Source organism: Micromys minutus, assembly GCF_963924665.1.
Source record: "Micromys minutus genome assembly, chromosome: 10".
Classification (NCBI taxonomy): Eukaryota; Metazoa; Chordata; class Mammalia; order Rodentia; family Muridae; genus Micromys; species Micromys minutus.
The window spans coordinates 22,113,948-22,132,618 of NC_137979.1; the positions used below are offsets into that span (position 1 = coordinate 22,113,948).

At 44.8% G+C, this 18,671-nt stretch overlaps 1 protein-coding gene and 1 pseudogene across 2 annotated transcripts; one reads left to right on the forward strand and one right to left on the reverse strand.

The window, feature by feature from the left end:
• The first annotated feature begins 15,402 nt into the window (after positions 1–15,402).
• Positions 15,403–16,175, forward strand: LOC308425153 (macrophage migration inhibitory factor-like; annotated as a pseudogene). The gene is made up of 2 exons: positions 15,403–15,697; positions 16,152–16,175. The product of its transcript is annotated as a macrophage migration inhibitory factor-like (transcript).
• A 659-nt stretch (positions 16,176–16,834) lies between these two features.
• On the reverse strand, positions 16,835–17,491 carry LOC308426411 (small ribosomal subunit protein uS4-like). Its single transcript, XM_080924149.1, has one exon. It carries the CDS (start codon positions 17,462–17,464, stop codon positions 16,880–16,882), a length of 585 nt encoding a protein of 194 aa, XP_080780275.1. The 5' UTR covers positions 17,465–17,491; the 3' UTR covers positions 16,835–16,879.
• Between the last annotated feature and the right edge of the window lie 1,180 nt (positions 17,492–18,671).

Genomic DNA, 18,671 nt, shown 5'->3' on the forward strand with positions numbered 1-18,671 from the left:
GAAGGAAGGAAGGAAGGAATCCTGTCTGAGTTTCATCCTCAGCCATTCTTAGTCCCAGTCACCTACCTCCACCCCATCCTGCTTTAAATCCTTTCATTGAACTTTCTGGGACTCAAGGTGAGACATCCACACAATGCCTCAGATTGTGAGCTGCTTGCTCTCAAGATTCCAGTTGCCTTCTTTCGCTTACGGAAACCAATACTCCCTGGACCACACTTCAAACCGAAACGCAGAGAGCTGGTAGCTATTTTCTTTTCTTCCCACACTCTATGTACCTGGAAACAACGCAGGTGTCTTTCTTGCTTCTTGTTGCTTCCAAAATGGTCTTCTTCCAAAAACCTTTGAAGGACATGCCAACAGACTACCTGCCCATGGCCTGTTTGTAACAACCATCACCAGACGCCCACCGATTTCGTCAATGCTTAAGTGTTTGGCTTACACTTGCTTTTCTGTTATGAATCCTTTCCTTGTTTGTGTGGGCACAAATCCACCTGCACAACTTCCCAGTGAAGTGAAGATGAGTGTAGAATCCTCTGCAGTCTACCCAGCCTCAGCCACACTCTCCCCTGGTCAAAACCAGAGGAAGCTGGCAGGAACTGACAACCCAGTACCAGCATCTCACCATTATGGCTCCTCCCAGACCTGTTTCTATTCCTTCACACGAGTCTCCGACCCTTCAGGCTCTTTAGCCTAAGCATTCCATATCTGTTCCATGTACCACCTCTTCTTACCCTTCTGTTTCAGCTAAACCAGTTGAGATCCATTTGTCTTTTACTAAAAACATCCTTTGGGGTTTTTTGGGGGGGAGGGAAGGGTGTTGTGTTTGTTTGATTTTTAGGTTTTTTTTTTTTTTTTTTTTGAGACAGAGTTTCTCTGAGTCTCCCTGGCTTTCCTGGAACTCGATAAGGTTTGAACTAAAGAGATTTGCATGCCTCTGCTTCCCAAGTGCTGAGATGCTAAAAACAAAAACATCCTTTTATGTATACTACTTTGTTGGTGGTTTTTAAGTCTCCAACTCACTGTGTAGCTAAGGATGCAGCTAAGGCCTTGAACTCCTGATCTTTTAGCTTCATCTCCAAAATGCTAAAATTAAGGAATGAACCACACCCAGCACTGTACCAGGCACAGTGACACACACCTCTTGTCCCAGTACTCATAAACCGGAGGCAGCAGGATTGCCACTACTTTGAGGCTAGCCTGGGGTACAGAGTGAATTCAAGGCCAGCTTGAGCTACAAGTTAGATCCTGTCTCAGAAGAACAAAACAAATAGGCTGGAAAGATAGCGTAAAGTGCGACAGAGCACTGGTTGCTCTTCCAGAGAACTTGGGTTCAATTTCTAGCACCCACAAACCACTTGCATCTGTAACTCCAGTCCTAGGGTACCAGATCCCTTCTTCTGGCCTTGGTGAACAGACATACAAAACATCCATACACATAAAATAAAAATAATAAGAAATAAAAAAAAAAAAAAACAGGGCTAGGAAGATGGCTCATCGGATAAACGTGCTAACTGCACAAGCCTGATGACCCACGTTAGATCCTCAGAACTCAAGTAAAAAGCCAGATGCTGTGACACTCCTATGATCTCAACACTCTTATAGTGAGCTGGGAGGTGGAGGCAGGAGATTGCCTAAGAGCATAGGAGCCAGCTGTGGGCATATAACCCAGCAACCAGAATGTGAGAGCTCCAGAAGGCAGAAGGTGAGAACTGAACCCTGAAAGTTGTCCTCTGACTTGCACCATGACACAGTCAAACCCACACTCACATGCAAGCACACCTATGTGCACACACACATGCACTCACACTCATAGGCACACACATTAGATAGAAGATAGATAGATAAAAGATAGACAGATAGATAGATAAATAGATAGATGATTGACAAGTAAATAGACAGACAGATAGAAGATAGATAGACAGACAGACAGATAAATACATAGATACATACACAAAACAAAATCCTGTGAACTTGACTGAGCCAAATACAATCAATGGTATTTTTTTACTTTTTTGGAATACTTTTATTTATACTTTGACAATTCCATGACACTACAACAACATTATCTTGCTCATATCCACTCCCAATTGCCCCTATTTTTCCCAGACCCGCCCCTAACACATCCTCTTTTATTAATGCAACCCACTGAGTTCAACTTGTTCTGCCTGCATGGCATGGGGTCATCCCCAGAACCAGTTAGGAACGAGGAGCCTCCCCCATCGGTGTTGGAATGCTGCCCGGCTTGATCTTGAGCAGATGCTCTGCCAGTAGGTTCATGAGTACAGTGACCATGTCATGTCCAGAAGACAGCTTGTCACAGCTGTTCTTTCTCCCCCTCTTGCTTGACCTCCCCTGAGCCTTAGGGTAGTTACTATAAATGTCCTATTTAGGACTGGTCATAAAGAACTAGTCTCAGCCCTTTGGCCAGTTGTGAGTCTCTGTGTTAACTACTACCCACTGAAAGAAGTTTCTCTAACCAAGATTGAGATCAGCACTACCCTATGGGTACAAGACCCAGTTGGAAGGCAGTTTGATAACATGTCCATTTAACAAAACAACAGACCTAGATACCCCTTGAGGGCCTGTGACCTCTCCAGCCATGCATGGTTTGTTTGTTTGTTTGTCTACCAGCTTTAAAGTACCAGGCATGAGTTCCCTCCTCTGCAGTAAGCTTCAAAGCTGCTGAGAAAATAGTTGACTGCTCCTGTCATGTTCATGACACCATTTCACGAACATCTTGTCCGTCAGGTTGATACTGTGGCATGCAGGGTCTACTGCCAAGTAAGACCATTGACAACGTCTCTCTCCTAAGAGTCTACATGGTCACTTCCAGCAGGGAGTAAGTTCCCAGATCAGTGACACATTGATTCCTTTCTGTCCTGAAACCACAGTGGGTTATGTCTTCATTAACAGGGTCTTACCATCCAGTTATGGTGGCAGAGCAGGAGCAATGGAATACCAATAGCATGTGCTGCTTTGGGGGCCACGAGGCTTCCTGATCCATGACTCATAGACAGGTATCTCATGCACTGAGATTTTTGTTTAATAAACCATGTCCACTGTCTATCCATGCAGACGACCTCTGTCCTAATTCCTTTGTATTTTAATTATGTTGTCTTAAACGATTTGGTTATCTTATGTATATTAGAGCTTTGTCTTCTGGTGTATATATATATAATGTATCATGTGCATGTCTGGTGCATGCCAAGGCCAGAAGGTGTTGGAGCCCTGAAACCAGAGTTACAGGTGTTGTGAACCACCAGGAAGTGCTGAGAAACAAATCCTCTGCAAGAGCAGTGAGCACCCTGAACTGGGAAGTCACCTTGCCAGCCCACTGTTTAGTTATATTTTTAAATTAGCTTCCAAAGTAATGGGGTTTCCCTAGGGCTTTCACATATGGTTAGTTTGGGTTAGCATCCCCTCTTTCTCAATGCATTTCCCCCACCATCCCTGCTCAATCATCATCCTCCATTATCCTTCCCGATACACTCATATACAGCATATATTGTGTTCTATTGTCCTTCTCTCCAACTCCACCCCTCCTCCCTCTCACTAGTACTTCCTGGCCTCCTGACCTGTACAGACAGTCCAAAGTTAAATATAGAAAGTTCAAAGTGTGAAACTAGGAGTCACGTATGAGAGAGAGTATACAAGGTCTGTCTTATTGGACCTGATTTACCTCGCTCAGAATAATTTCTATCCCACCCTTTTCCCTGCAAATTTGTATCCCTGTGTTGGCACACAATATGCATGTGCTCTCCGAGTCCAGAGAGGGTGGGAGATCCCCAGAGTTAAAATCTAGTTAGCAAGAAGGGATTTTTCCCTGGGAGGACAATCTGACAGGGGAGACTCAGAAATGAAGAAATGAATCACACATGCCAGAAAGCTGGAATGGGTGGGCTGTGCTCTCTCTGATGGAGGGCGCCAACTATACAACCCAGAATCTCATTAAATTAACTATGTACCGTGACCTCAGGGACAACTATGTTAACTCACTGGTCCATTTGCAAAAGACAGTTTCCAGCCCCTTCATAGTCCAAGGAGCAAGGCCTGTGAGGTCTCACTTGGCGAGGATTTAGTTTCACAAGAACCTGCCTTTTTGTGAGGAAATGACCTCAGAGCTGTGGAATCGTGTTTAAACCAGAAGTAAAAATGGGAAGACGTTTGTGCCTTCCACCATGTATCTATACCCCAACTCTTTGTCTATTCTTTTCCAAGAGTCCACATGTACTGTTCCTTCTGTGGGAAACCAAGAGCACGTTCCCTGAACCTAGCCCAAGAACTGATGGAGCTGTAAGATGTCTGCCCTACACTGGGGTTCCTCAAAATGTCCTTCAAAGCACTCATATTTGACTGCCTGTCTCTAAGTCCTATATGTCCAGCATTTTACACCCAATGCATAGAGCTCCCGTCTCGTCTTTTTACCTTTATTTCTGTGCATCTCATGGAAGAAATCTGACCAATCTGAGTTCTCCATAAGCAGGGGTCCCTGTTCAGGCGCTCCTTGTCACAGTCTGCATGGCTTGGTCCTAGAAACCTGCTTTTTTCAGGGGAGGCTCAGAAATGAAGAAATGTCTGACACAGAAGAAATGAATCGCATATTCGGAAAAGCTGGGACAGATGCGTTGTGCTCTCTCTGAGGAAGGGCACCAACTATGCAACCCAGACACTCATCTAAATAACAATGTACTAGGTGTGTAGAGGAGGGAGAGCTCTCTGTAGGGGAGCAGTCGCAAGCTGCAGGTGCTAGTTTTTGCACACCCTGGTTAATCGTTAGCAGACATTCACACCTGGACCACAGAAAGGCTTTGGTCATTCTTCTGATCCTCACTGGAGAAGGTTTGCCGTGGGTCTGAGGTACTGGGGTCCTTGACGTGGCTGTGGCCATTTCCACAATACCCATTCATTCAGGACTGTCTCCATTCCTCACACAAACAGGTGAGCAAGCAAAGGAGATAAGATTGATAATATTGGAGGTGGTAGAAATGGATTCTTCTTCTTCTGATCTATCCCTACGGTTCTAAGAAGGTTAGCCACATGTTATGAGATAAATCGTGTCTCAAAAAAAAAAAAAATTTTTTTTTTTTTTTTTTTTTTTTTTAATGTTCTGATCCCTATTACCTCAGAATGTAACTACTTGGAAATCAGTGCCTCAAGGGTGATTAAGGAAGAATGAGTTTCTCAGGACAGCTGTTAATCTAATCTGAGTGAACCTACATTTAGGGAACATTCGTGTGGAAACACATGGAAAAAGCCATCTCCAGTCCATTAAAAAGGTCTCCGGGGAAGTCAATCCTGCCAATTCCTTGACTGAGGATTTCCAGCCTCTAGAATGGTAAGAAAATGGCTTTCCAGGCTGACACCACCTAATCCACAGTACATGGTTACAGTAGAACCAACACATACCCTGGGACCTCAACAAAGAGACTGCCCAAAATGAAGGAAAGGACCCACTCCTGTCCTCTTCTCGCTGGTTCTGTCTGAAATGGCCATGTGCACGGGGAAGCGGGGGCTCACGAGTGATCTGACTTTGCCTGCTGGCAGCTCGTCCTGCCCACTCAGCAGTGCCTAGAGATGGTTTAGTGACAGGGCCAGCCCGGGTGATGGCCAGATCCCTCAGAGGACACGAGGAGTGGGTGAAGGAAGAGTGAGTCAGGCACGGTGGTCGGGGGAAGCTTGCATCCTGACTGACTGGCAGCCAAGGTGCTTCTTTGTTTAAAGAAGAAATAGGCAGGGATAGACGCATGTTGTTCCAAAACAAAGATCCTATCATTTTCGTCCCCAGACACATTTTAACTTCCTCTTGGTCGTAAGTTGATCATCGGACATAAGGTCATCATTGATAAACCATGACAGAACAAAGTTATCTTTTATAATTATTTTCCCTCATCAACCCCATGCCCCAGTTTTTAAGGATCTAGAGGCATACTTTCCCAAAGCATGTCAGCCTATTCTCCGGCTGTTAGCTCTTGAGGTTTCAAGGCCACTGGACAGAAAGAAAAGTCTCCAAGCCAGCCTGGGCGGATGGTCACGTCCTGAGCAGTGAATTGTCAACTCTTCCTTTTTCAAAGATTTATGTATTTATTGTGTACGTATACAGTATTTTGCTTGCATGTATGCCTGCAGGCCAGAAGAGGGCGCCAGACCTAATTATATAGATGGTTGTGAGTCACCATGTGGCTGCTGGGAATTAAACCTGTAGAAAAGCAGCCAGTGCTCTTGAACTCTGAGCCATCTCTTGGGCCCCATATTGTCAACTCTTGATGGTCCAAGTTTTAATTAGTCTCAAGAAAAACCTTCAGGCCAAAGCTGCTGTAGTTATTATTTAATTTCTGCCATAACACAATGTTTACATTTTATATCTTAGTCGAATTTATTTATATGTCTAATGTTGGAATTCTATTGTTCCTTCATCTTACAACACCATGGTTGCCCTGTATGAGTTAACTTTTCTAAAAAAAGGGAGTTTTAATACTTCATTCTTTTATTTATCCACATAATTCTTTGTCCTCTAATTAGTATAAGCCCCAGTATAGGGCGGCAATAACTCCCGCTAATCTGAGAGGCTCTTAACCACATCTGCTTCCAACTCATTTAGCCCACTGAATATTTTTTACCTTTTTAAGTTTGCTAAGTTCTAATTAAGTACAGGTTAAGTACAGGGACAAATGTTTTAAGAGTATCTTGGAGTCAGAGCTTCATAAAGAGATCTCTAGCATCTTTATTTGAGATACAACATCCAGAGTATAAGGAAGACCTTCAAGTAGGCTAGAGAAGGATATCTCCCTAAAAGTGGGAGGGGTAATATGCTCAAGAGGTTCTTGGGAAAGCTTAGAAGCAGTACCCTTGAGAGAAAGCATAAACGATTCATAAGAAATTTCCATCAATCCAATATCCCCAAGTTGTACAAATATTAAAAGCCTCCCAAGCATGGAAAACATGGAGATCAAGACCAAAAATGGAAGACCACACAACAGCGATTGCATCACGTGGCTTAGCTTTGGGGGATCTTTGTCAGGCAGCTGTGCTGGCTTTCTGACTTTCGCTGTTCCCATCAGACATGGCTATACCAGGCTAGTGATGACTGTTAGTGACAATACGCATGGGGTCACCTTCCCTTGCTCAAAATCCTGCCTTTCTAGCCACTAAGTCTAAGGAGCTAGGACATCTTGGGGAGATAAGGAATGAGATCACCAGTTGAGGAGTTCTAGGGACCTTGTTTCTGGAATTGTATATCAAACTCTCAATCCATAAGCCCTCTACACAATAAGATTACATCAAATAGACAAAGACACAAGCTGCCCTTCTATATGAGATATAAGACCTATAAAATCCTTAAGTGTTCATAGGTATTTAATGCCTGTTAAGCCCACCTGGACTGGTTCATCCTTTGGGATCTCCATCTTGGAGTTCTTTTCCCTCCTCCTCTGTCTTCTCCTCTCTGACCCTCTCTCTCTACCTCCTCACTCCGCCCAGTCACTGGCTCTCCTTCATTTCACTAATTAAAATGGGAAGGTTCAGATGAAGTCACCTCATGAGTACGTGGCTAGGCAGCCTTTCTTGGGGAAGTGGGATTAACATTAAAATATGAACAGCTTTAGGACAATCTACATTTCCCCCTTTTTGGCCAGTTAAAAGGCTCTTTTCCCTCAACTATAAAATGAATACAACTATTACCATTTTACAATGTATAAAGTATAAGGTAACCCTAACACCTAGTCTATCAATTTTTGTCTATTAAATAAAGCACTTTTTTATCTATCTTGAAAGACTATAATTCTACACCCAACTTATATCTTGGTTTTAGATTGTATGTCATCTGAAAATCACCTTTTTAGATCTATATTAACTTTCTTAATGCCAAACAGCTGGTTTGGCTATGAGGCTACCAGTCTTCAACTGCATCAGAAATACCAGAATGACTAATATTACCTGATATTTGAGAAGCACAAAACACAGCTTCCAAAACTAGCCAATATATAGAGACTGCTGCTGATCATTTGGACAGTCTTGTTGTATAGAGGGTTTGTGGTTTGAGAACTGAATATATAAACCTGTATGAAAAGCTATTGAGCATTAGAGTGGTGTTTGTGTTGAGTTTGAGGGTAAAGAAACACCCCGGGACAGATGCAGTAAACAGGCAGAGGAAGACCACCAAGGGAAAGGAGTTGTGAGGATGAAGTGAGATCCTGAGGTTGGCTCTGGTGACAGAGGTGCTCCAGGCTCTGTATTAGATGCCCGTGGAGACCTCAAGGCCAATAAAGAGATAATCTTTTTATTTTTTTAAAATTTAGAGCAACAGTACTGGTTCAGAGGACAATGAGCTCTGCTTCCTCTAGCTCCAAAACTTTCAGTTATAAAAGGAAAGAAGACAGGCCAAAAGGCCATATTTGTAGGGCTTCTCCCAAAAACCTGAATTTGGATCTTCTTTATCATCTGAGGCTTGCTCCCAGCATTTTGGAAACTGAGACAAGAAAATGTAGAGTTCAAGGTCAGACTGGGTCACATAGCCAGACCCTGCCACTAGATTCAGTCCCAACACCAATAAATACATAAATAAGAAAATTCATGTGCCTTCCTTACATAAAACCCTTACAAGGCCCAACGTGATCTAGAATCCAGCCCCTACTGGCCTCTCTGACATCATCTTTGGGCCTTTCTTCCTTTTTTTTGGTTAAAATCAGAACATTCCAGTATCGTCAAAGGTCAGTAACTTTTGGTTCCTTATTGCTTTCTTCCTTTCTCATGGAAAGTCTGCTCATCCCCTCAAACCAGAGTGCGTGCTCTGCCTCCTGTTCATCATGTGGCTTCCCCCTCCAGAGTTCCCCTCTCTGAGCAGAGCTGACAGATTTTTGTGGTCAGGGGTGCAGACTGTCTGAATATGAATCCAGGGCATTTCTAGTTTCTCTATTGGCAAAACAAAGACGGTGATGGTGATGGTGGAGGGGGTGGTGATGGTGGAGGGGGGTGGTGATGGTGGTGGTGATGGTGGTGGGGGGTTGGGGAGTGGTGATGGTGGTGGGGGAGGGGTGGAGGGTGTGGAGGGGTGGTAATGGTAGTGGTGGTAGTGGTAGAATGGTGATAATAATTCCAACACCTGGATTATGAAAACTATAGGAGTTAATGTATGCAAAGTACTCTGGTTGGAACCTGGCTCACCAGCATTATGTCAGCTGTAGAAAATATTTAATCTCAATCAGGGGCTTCTACCCCCCCCTTTGATCATTCAGTTCCCTGATAAAAGATAAACAACTTTTATATTTATAATAAGCTTTAATCAGCACTAGAGCTGGGCAGATATCTACCCTCTATGCTATTAGAAACTATTTCCCCATCATTAACCCCATTTTATAATTTGCTATGCTCCATCTGGGCAGCTCTTAACTCCAATTGGCCAGTCCTCATGGCCATGTTTTTATGACTCATTTGCCCCAAGACAGCTTCCTCCTCCCTCTACCTTCTCTCTCCTCAAGGTCACCCTCAGGCCTGGGAACCCAGAGCCACACGTATCTCTCTTTTGTCCAGCGAATAACTCTAAGCATCTTTATTCACCAATCAGTGATAACTTGGGGGCCAAGCTTATAGGCATTTTTTGGGGCATCATATTTTTTGTATCACTTTTGTACTTGTAGACTCTCTCTTCCCTAGGGGCAACCAGGCCTAGGGGCCAGCATTTAGCATAACAATACAAGCAAAGGCCAGACTTCAAGGAGTTGTTCTTGTCGAATTCTGTAATCACACTACAAGTGTCTGTAAGATGCAGGACAGCAGCATAAACAGATGCCCAGGGTAAGAAGTCTGAATGCACATGAGATGAGCTTTGCCTGCTCACTTGGTGTTTTCCTCACTTTTCAGAAGGAGCCAGTCTCTTCCCTGGACCAAGACTGATGCCTTCACCCATAGGTAGCCTAGATCTGCGGAGGCAGAGTGGACGGAAGATCTGGAGCCAGCCTCCTACATAGTTGTCAAGGTACACACACCCCCACATACCCACATGCCCACACACCCTCATGATCTCTCACACACACACCCCACATACATCCCCACACTCTCCAACTCGCCCCACACACCCCTGCAATCCCGCAGATTCACATCCACTGTAACTCATACATTTCTTTTCTCGTAATATCCACTGGCTCTGTTGGTTGTGGGACCTTCATGGTAAGTTTGGGTACCATGGTCTTTGAATTTTGGCTTTTGCTGCATCTTTTATAGCCTTGATGCCTGTGGCCTGATCCTTAGAAAACCGTATCACCCGGGAGTCTGATAGATGTTCAGACTGTATGTACCACATCAAATCTACAGAATCGGAGTCTGACCTGACTCCTCATGGGGTGGGGCCTTCCCTGAAGTAAAGTCCATCCACTGAGAGAGCTGAGGCTGCCTCACCCAGCAGTGATCAAATGACAGTAGCTCCTCCAGCAGGAGCGGGACTGCTCACTGCCCCTCCTCCATGCTCGCTTTTGTCTGGCTGGAGTTTGATTAGGTCTTTGTGTTGTCTGTCTCTGAGTTCATAGATGTATGTACCCAGTGTCTGGAAAACACTAAGTTCCCCACAGCCTCTGGCTCCTACAATCTTCGTGCCCCATCTACATAGATTTCGGAACCTTGAGAGGAAGGATGTGATACAAATGTGTGTCTGTCTGTCTGTCTGTCTGAGATCAGAGGACAATCTTGGGTGTCTTCTTCTCCATTATTGCATACATTGGGCTGACTTGTGAACTACTGGAGGCTTCTCTGTTCCCACCTCCCATGTCACTGTAGATGCATGAGAGTTACAGACAGGCATGCTGGGATGACAGATGCATGCTACCACAGCCAGCTTTACATGGCTCTGGGGATCCAAACCCCAGTCCTCACATTTGTGTGGTGTGCACTTTTTTATCCATTTAGTCCTCTCCCCAGAATCAAGTCTGATGGTTCACAATTGCTTTTTAACTATTGAAGATTGGTTTTCCTTGTTGTTTTAACATTTTATTTATTTATTTTTATCTCTATCACACACACACACACACACACACACACTAAGCTGTGTGTGTATGTGCAATATGTGTGCCTGTGTGAGTATATGTGCACCTGTATGTCATGGTGCAAGTGTAGAGGTCAGAGTATAACTTACAAGTAGGTTCTCTCCTTGTACGACAGGTTCCAGGAATCGAACTCAGGTCCACAGGTTTGTATGGTGCACTGGCTGGTTTTGTGTCAACTTGACAAAAACTGGAGTTATCATAGAGAAAGGAGCCTCAGTTGAGGAAATGCCTCCATGAGATCCAGCTGTAAGGCATTTTCTCAACTAGTGATCAAGCGGGGAGGGCCCAGCCCATTGTGGGTGGAGCCATCGCTGGTCCAGCCCATTGTGGGTGGAGCCATCCCTGGGCTGGTAGACCTGGGTTCTATAAGAAAGCAGGCTGAGCAAGCCAGGGGAAGCAAGCCAGTAAGTAACATCCCTCCATGGTCTCTGCATCAGCTCCTGCTTCCTGACCTGCTTGAGTTCCAGTCCTGACTTCCTCTGGTGATGAACAGCTATATGGAAGTGTGAGCTGAATAAACCCTTTCCTCTCCAATTTGCTTCTTGGTCATGATGTTTCCTACAGGAATAGAAACCCTGACTAAGACATGTGGCAAGCACTTTTATCCAAAGAGCCAACTCACTGTCTGACAATTGTGGGTCTCTATGTAACAGTCTTTTTTTTTTTTTTTTTTTTTTTGTCTATTTTGTTTTTCTGCATCACTTACCTAGGTACTGTCAAGGGCTGTCTTTGTTAGGTTTCTATTGCTGTGATTGAACACCAAAGCCAAAAGTAGCTTGGGGAGTCCGTCACTAAAGGAGGTGAGAGCAGGAACTCAAGGCAGGAACCTAGAGACAGGAACTGAAGCAGAGGCCAAGGAGGAATGCTGCTTATCTGACTGCTCCCCTTGGCTTGCTCAGCCTGCTTTCTTATAGCATCCAGGACCCCAATCGAGGGGTAGCAGCCACCACAGTGAGCTGTGGCTTCCCACATCAATCACCAATTAAAACACTGCACCTCAGGTTTGCCCACAGTCTAACCTAATAGGAGAATTTTTTTTTCAGTTGAGGCTCCCTCTTCCACAATGTTTCTGGCTTCTGTTAAACTGGCTTAAGAGTAATCCCACGGGCTGGAGAGATGGCTCGGTGGTTGAGAGCACTGACTGCTCTTCCAGAGGTCCTAAGTTCAAATCCCAATAACCACATGGTGGTTCACAACCATCTGTAATGGGATTTTATACCCTCTCCTGGTGTGTCCAATGACAGTTACAGTGTACTTATATATAATAAATGAATAAATCTTTTAAAAAAGAATATTGTCTCACTCTGTCCCCTAATAACATTTACCAGTAGTGTCAACACAGAAATGATATTTTAACTAACACCAAACTTTGCTGTTTTATTTTTGTGCTTTTCTAAATACCTCAGCCTTAAAATCTTTTAATGTAACTATTTTTTTTTTTTTTTTGCAGGGGCCCAAGGACTTTTAACTGCTAGCCACATTTTAAAAAGTGCTTTATTGAGGGCTGGAGAGATGGCTCAACAGTTATGAGCACTGACTGTTCTTCCAGAGGTCCTGAGTTCAAATCCCAGTAACTACATGGTGGTTCACAGCTGTCTATGACTATAGTCTCAAGGGGTCAGAGTCCCTCTTCTGTTATGCAGATGTACATGCAGACAAAACACCCATATACATAAACTAAGTCAATACATCTAAATTTTTTTAATTTCTATTTTTATTTTAATTTTATGTGTGAGGTATGTTATGTGTACACCACATGGGTGCCTGGAGCCTGCAGAGGCCAGAAGAGGACATGGGATGCCCTGGAAATGGAGGTACAGTCAGATGTGAACTGCGATGTGGGTGCTGGGAATCCAACTTGGATCCCCTGGAAGAACAGCAAATGCTCTTAACACTGTGACATCTCTACAGCCCCAGTGTCTACAGCCCCCAATATAATTGTGTGTGTGTGTGTGTGTGTGTCTGTGTGTGTGTGTATGTGTGTGTGTGTGTGTGTGTGTGTGTGTGTGTGTGTGTGTGTGGTTTCAGCTACTCCAACAGCTAAAGAGAGTCCCTTGAGGGCTAGAGAGATGGCTCAATGGTTAAGAGCACTGACTGCTCTTCCAGAGGTCCTGAGTTCAAATCCTGGCAACCACATGGTGGCTCTTTAATGAGACCTGATGCTTTTAATTCAATATATGAGTGTTCTGTCTGCATGTACACCTGCATGCCAAAAGAGGGCATTAGACCACATTATAGACAGTTTGGTTCACCATTTGGCTGCTGGGAACTGAACTCAGGACCTCTGGTAGAGCAGCCAGTGCTTTTAACCACTGAGCCATCTCTCCAGCCCCCTAGTCATGGTTTTCAAAGAAAACAGAACTGATAGGGTGAATATAATTATATATATATATATATGTGCGTGTGTGTGTGTGTGTGTGTGTGTGTGTGTGTGTGTGTATTAATCTATAAAGACATATAAACACACGGATATATACACACACATATACATATACACATACACATGCATATACATAAAGAGGATTTATCAGACTGGTTTACAGAATGTGATCAGGTGTTCCAACAATGGCTGTCTTCACAGAAAGGCAAAGAATATGGTGGCTGCACAGTTTACAAGGCTAGATGTCTTGACAGTCCCAATCTGGTGCTGACAGCCTGGAGAGCCCTTGGAGCTTGGCTGGTCTTCATTGTACACTGGAGTCCTGAAGAAGTTTGGGTGTGATGCCAGCTACTTAGATAGACAGACTTGAGAGTGAAGACAAGGAAGCAAAAAGCAAGTTTCCTTCTTGCATGTCTTTTTCTGTGGGTTGTCATCAGAAGGTGTGGCCCAGCTTTAGGACATTTGTTCCTGCTTCAAATAATATGCTTAAAAGAATTTCTCTTGGGCTGGAGAGATGGCTCAGTGATTAAGAGCACTGACTGCTCTTCCAGAGGTCCTGAGTTCAATTCCCAGCAACCACACGGTGGTTCACAACCATCTGTAGTGGGATCCGATGCACTGTTCTGGTGGGTCTGAGGACATCGACAGTGTACTCATAAATAAATGATTTTTAAAAGGCTTTATTTAAAAACAACTTCTCCCAAGCGTGCCCATCATTTGGGTTTTAGTTGATTCCAGATGTGTTCAGGTTGACAACAAAGATCAGCTACCACAGGGAGTCTAGCCGGGAGAAGTAAGCTATACCTGGTTCTGGCCTTCTCTGTTCATGGTCCACAGGCATGGGATGAATCTTCACCGCATGTTCCTGTGCCCTGCCAGCTCCACTTTGCCTTCTGCACCAGGATAGACTGAGATTCTGAACTTTCCACTGCTAAGTGCTCCTGTCAGGTTATCTGGTCACAGTGATGCAAACTGTAGTCAATATTCCCACAGAAGGACCATTCGGTTGCTTCAAAGTTCCAGCAATGTGAGTGGGGCTAATATACCACTACATGTCCAGCTTTCTGTATCATTTTCAAAACATTTAGGTTATAAATAGCAACAAGTGCCATTGCTGCGTCCTTTGATAAGAGTGTGTTTACTTTTCTTAAGAAACTGATGACCAGCCAAGCATGGTGCCTCATACCTCTAATCCCAGCAGGTGACAGGCAGGTCTCTGTGAGTTCAAGACCAGCCTGGTCTACAGAGTGAGTTCCAAGTGGCCTTTTGCCTATTTTTATTTTATTTATTATTGTTATCATTGTTGTTTAAAGATAGGATTTCTTAGGGTGGGTGGTCCACTCAACCGTCTCACAGCCTAATATTCCCATCTTGGAGACTCTCTTACTCTTGGGACTTCTTTATTACTCTTTCTCCTAATTAATCTATGCTCACTACACTTTATCGTCTTTTTCTTTCTTTCTTTCTTTCTTTCTTTCTTTCTTTCTTTTTTTTTTTTTTTTTTTTTGAGACACGGTTTCTCTGAATTAGATGGCCCTGCTATCTTGAAACTTGTTCTCTTGACCAGGCAGGCCTCAGACTCAGAGATCTGACTGCGTCTGCATCTTGAGTGCTGGGATTAAAGGTGTGCACTATCACCATATAGGTATACAGGTAAACATGACTGATGAACCACAAAGAAAAAAATTTTTAAAGACTAATTTATTATATATGAGTGCACTGGAGCTGTCTTCAGACACACCAGAAGAAGGCATTAGATCCCATTATAGCTGGTTGTGAGTCACCATGTGGTTGCTGGGATTTGAACTCAGGACCTCTGGAAGAGCAGTCAGTGCTCTTAACTACTAAGCCATCTCTCCAGCCCCCCAAAAATATTTGTTAAAAGAGGTCTTTCTGGGTACTGAGCTTGGGTCACGTAGCTTAGGTCCCTGCTTTGGGTCACGCCACACTTTGCCCGCTCCTCCAGTCCTCGCTCGCAGTCTCTCTGCCACCATGCGGATGTTCGTCGTGAACACCAATGTTCCCCGCGCCTCCGTGCCAGAGGGGTTTCTCTCTGAGCTCACCCCAGCAGCTGGCACAGGCCACCCGCAAGCCGGCACAGTACATCGCGGTGCACGTGGTCCCGGACCAGCTCATGACTTTTAGCGGCACGAACGACCCCTGTGCCCTCTGCAGCCTGCACAGCAAGATCGGTGGCGCCCAGAACCGCAACTACAGCAAGCTGCTGTGCGGCCTGCTGTCCGATCGCCTGCACATCAGCCCGAACCGCAACTATTACGACATGAAGGCAGAGAGAGAGAGAGAGAGAGAGAGAGAGAGAGAGAGAGAGAGAGAGAAAGAGAGAGAGATTCTTTTTTAGTCTTTAAAGAACAGGACATAGCAGACAATAAATGATTCATATATTGCTTTCATTAACATTTTAGTATTTAAATTATATATTTTCTCTTCCGAGTAAGTTTTGAGTGAAAAATTATGTTTACAAAGATTATTTAGGGTTATGACTAAGCTTCCCTATTTGGAGGGTTGACTTCATTTCATCTCTTGGTGAGTTAAGATCATTTCCCACAAATGGAGGAGACACCATGGTGTTCCCAAACCTAAGCATTCTCAGAAACAAGTTCTGGTCTCTCGCATGGTCACATGACTCCAGACAGCGGTAAGCTTGGATGTGCACACACTGAGTCATAGCTCTTCGATGTTGTAGCTTTTTCCCCATCTTTCTGTCTCATGTCCTTTAATAGCCAGGAGGACCTTATGCCTGGTAGGTAAGCTTTCTGCCACTAAGCCACACTCCCAGGCTTCCAGTGTCCTTTTTGACTTCTCATAGGCCCAACTTCTTTTGCTTGCTCTGTTTTGTTTTTTTGTTTTGAGACAGTGTTTCTATGTTGCTCAGACTGACCTAGAACTTGCTATATAGACCATGCTGGCCCTGAAACTTGCATCTAACCTGCATTTTAAAAAAATATTAATTTATTTATTTTACATCCCAACCTCTGTTTTCCCTCCCTTTTCTCCTCCCAGTCCCTCCCCTGTTTTTCTTCTGCACACACACACACATACACACACACACACACACACACACACACACACACAAACACACACCATATACTTTTCTGTTTTGCTTTAGAAAAGGGCAGGCCTCCCATGGATATCAACCAGCCAAGGCATATCTAGTTGCAGTCAGACTAGGCATGTCCTCTCCTATTAATGCTACACAAGGCAACCCGTAGGAGGAAAGGGTCCCAAAGGCAGGCAACAAAGTCAGAGGCAGCCCCCTGTCCCCACTGTTAGGAGTCCGACATGACCAAACTGCACAGCTGTAACATATATCCTGAGGGCCTAGTCATCCCATGAACTTACCTGTGCCACTACAGTTGGATATGCATAGATATTTTTTTTTTCTTTAACTATCAACTGTTTTATTTTCAACTGAAAAACCAGACAATCCTCCAGTGCAACAAAGCATTAATTAATCCTCCTCCTCATCATCACCAGCCCCAGCACCACCCTGGCCTTTCTTGGCATTCTTTCTCTTCACTCGGCCTGGACGGCCACCACCGTAAGGAGATCGGAGGGAGAAGTCGATGTGCTTCTGGGAGTCCAGACGAACGATGAAGGATGGGATGTTCACCACCTGCTTCCGGACCCTGATGTGACGTTGGCGGATGAGCACTCGGGCATGGTGAATAGATTTGGCCAGGCCCAGCTTAAAGACCTGGGTCTGCAGCCGTCTCTCCAAGAAATCCTCAATCTTCAGGCCCAGGATGTAATCCAGCTTCATCTTGCCCTCGTCCTGCACCCCAATGCGAACGAGCCGCCTCAGTAGGGCATTGCCTTCAAACAGACGCCGGGGATCCTTCTCATCCAGCGTCAACAGCTCCCGGGCAGCCTTACGGATCTTCGCTAAGGTAAATTTGACCCTCCACACCTCACGTTTGTTCCGAAGTCCATACTCTCCAATCAACTTTAGTTCCTGGTCGAGACGAGATTTCTCGAAGGGTCTCCGTGGGGTCACATAGGTTTTGCGACAAACCCAGCTTCTGGCAACCGGCATGTTGACTTCGCTAGGCCCGCGGCGCCTACGAACTCAGGCCCGTGGCAAAGAGCCGATATTTTTATTATTATTATTCTTTGATCGTTTTTTACAGTCCAGTCTTATACCCCTCCCCCGACTGTTCCTCATCCCACACCTCCTCTTTCTCCCCTGTTTCCAAGAAGATGTCCCCGTACCCCCACCCCCACCCCACCAGGCCTCCCCAATCCCTGGGGTCTCAAGTCACAAGGGTTAGGGACATCTTCTCTCACGGAGGCAGACCAGGCAGACCTCTGCTGTATATGTGTCGGGGTCTCAGATGTAGCTTTCCCACGATACTGTAAACCTTTCAGCCTGCTAACAACCTAAGCTCCACCAAATTCTCTCCTCAGGAAGATGACATTCAGGGATTTGCTTGTTTGCTCTCAGCCTTTTCTTTGTAATACTATAGAACTGCAGTTCTCAGCCTGGGGGCCAGGGGTGGGGGAACAAACTACCCTTTCACGGGGGTGGCCTAAGGCCATCATGGGTAAACACAGATGTTTACGTTACTATTGGTCACAGTTATGAAGCAGCAATGAAATAATTTTTTGAAATAATGTTACAGTTGGGGGTCACCATAACACGAGGAACTGCATTAAAGAGTCGTACCGTTAGAAGGATGAGAACCAGGGCTCTAGAATAAGCCCAGGCTTCCCATGTGCTAGACCGGCACCATATTACAGGCTCACAAACTCTGGCCATCGCAAATGGCCGCTCTTCAGCCATTCTGGGAGCTGGGACACACTGTACTTTGTTGTGTGTTTCTTTGTTGTATCTAAACCTGAGAGTTTTCTCAAGTTCATCCCTCATGATCGACTGATTTATTTTATTTTTTTAAAGATTTATTTATTTTATGTATATGAGTACACTGTAGCTTTCAGACACAGCAGAAGAGGGCATCAGATCCCATTACAGATGGTTGTGAGCCACCATGTGGTTGCTGGAAATTGAACTCAGGACCTCTGGAAGAGCAGTCAATGCTCTTAACCGCTGAGCCATCTCTCTAGCCCCCGACTGATTTATTTTTAATGTGTGTTGTTGTTGTGTCTGTGTGTGTGTCTGTGTGAGGGTATCAGATCCCCTGGAACTGGAGCTACAGACAGCTGTAAGCTGCCATGTGGTTTCTGGGAATTGAACTCAGGACCTCTGGAAGAGCAGACAGTGCTCTTAACCACTGAGCCATCTC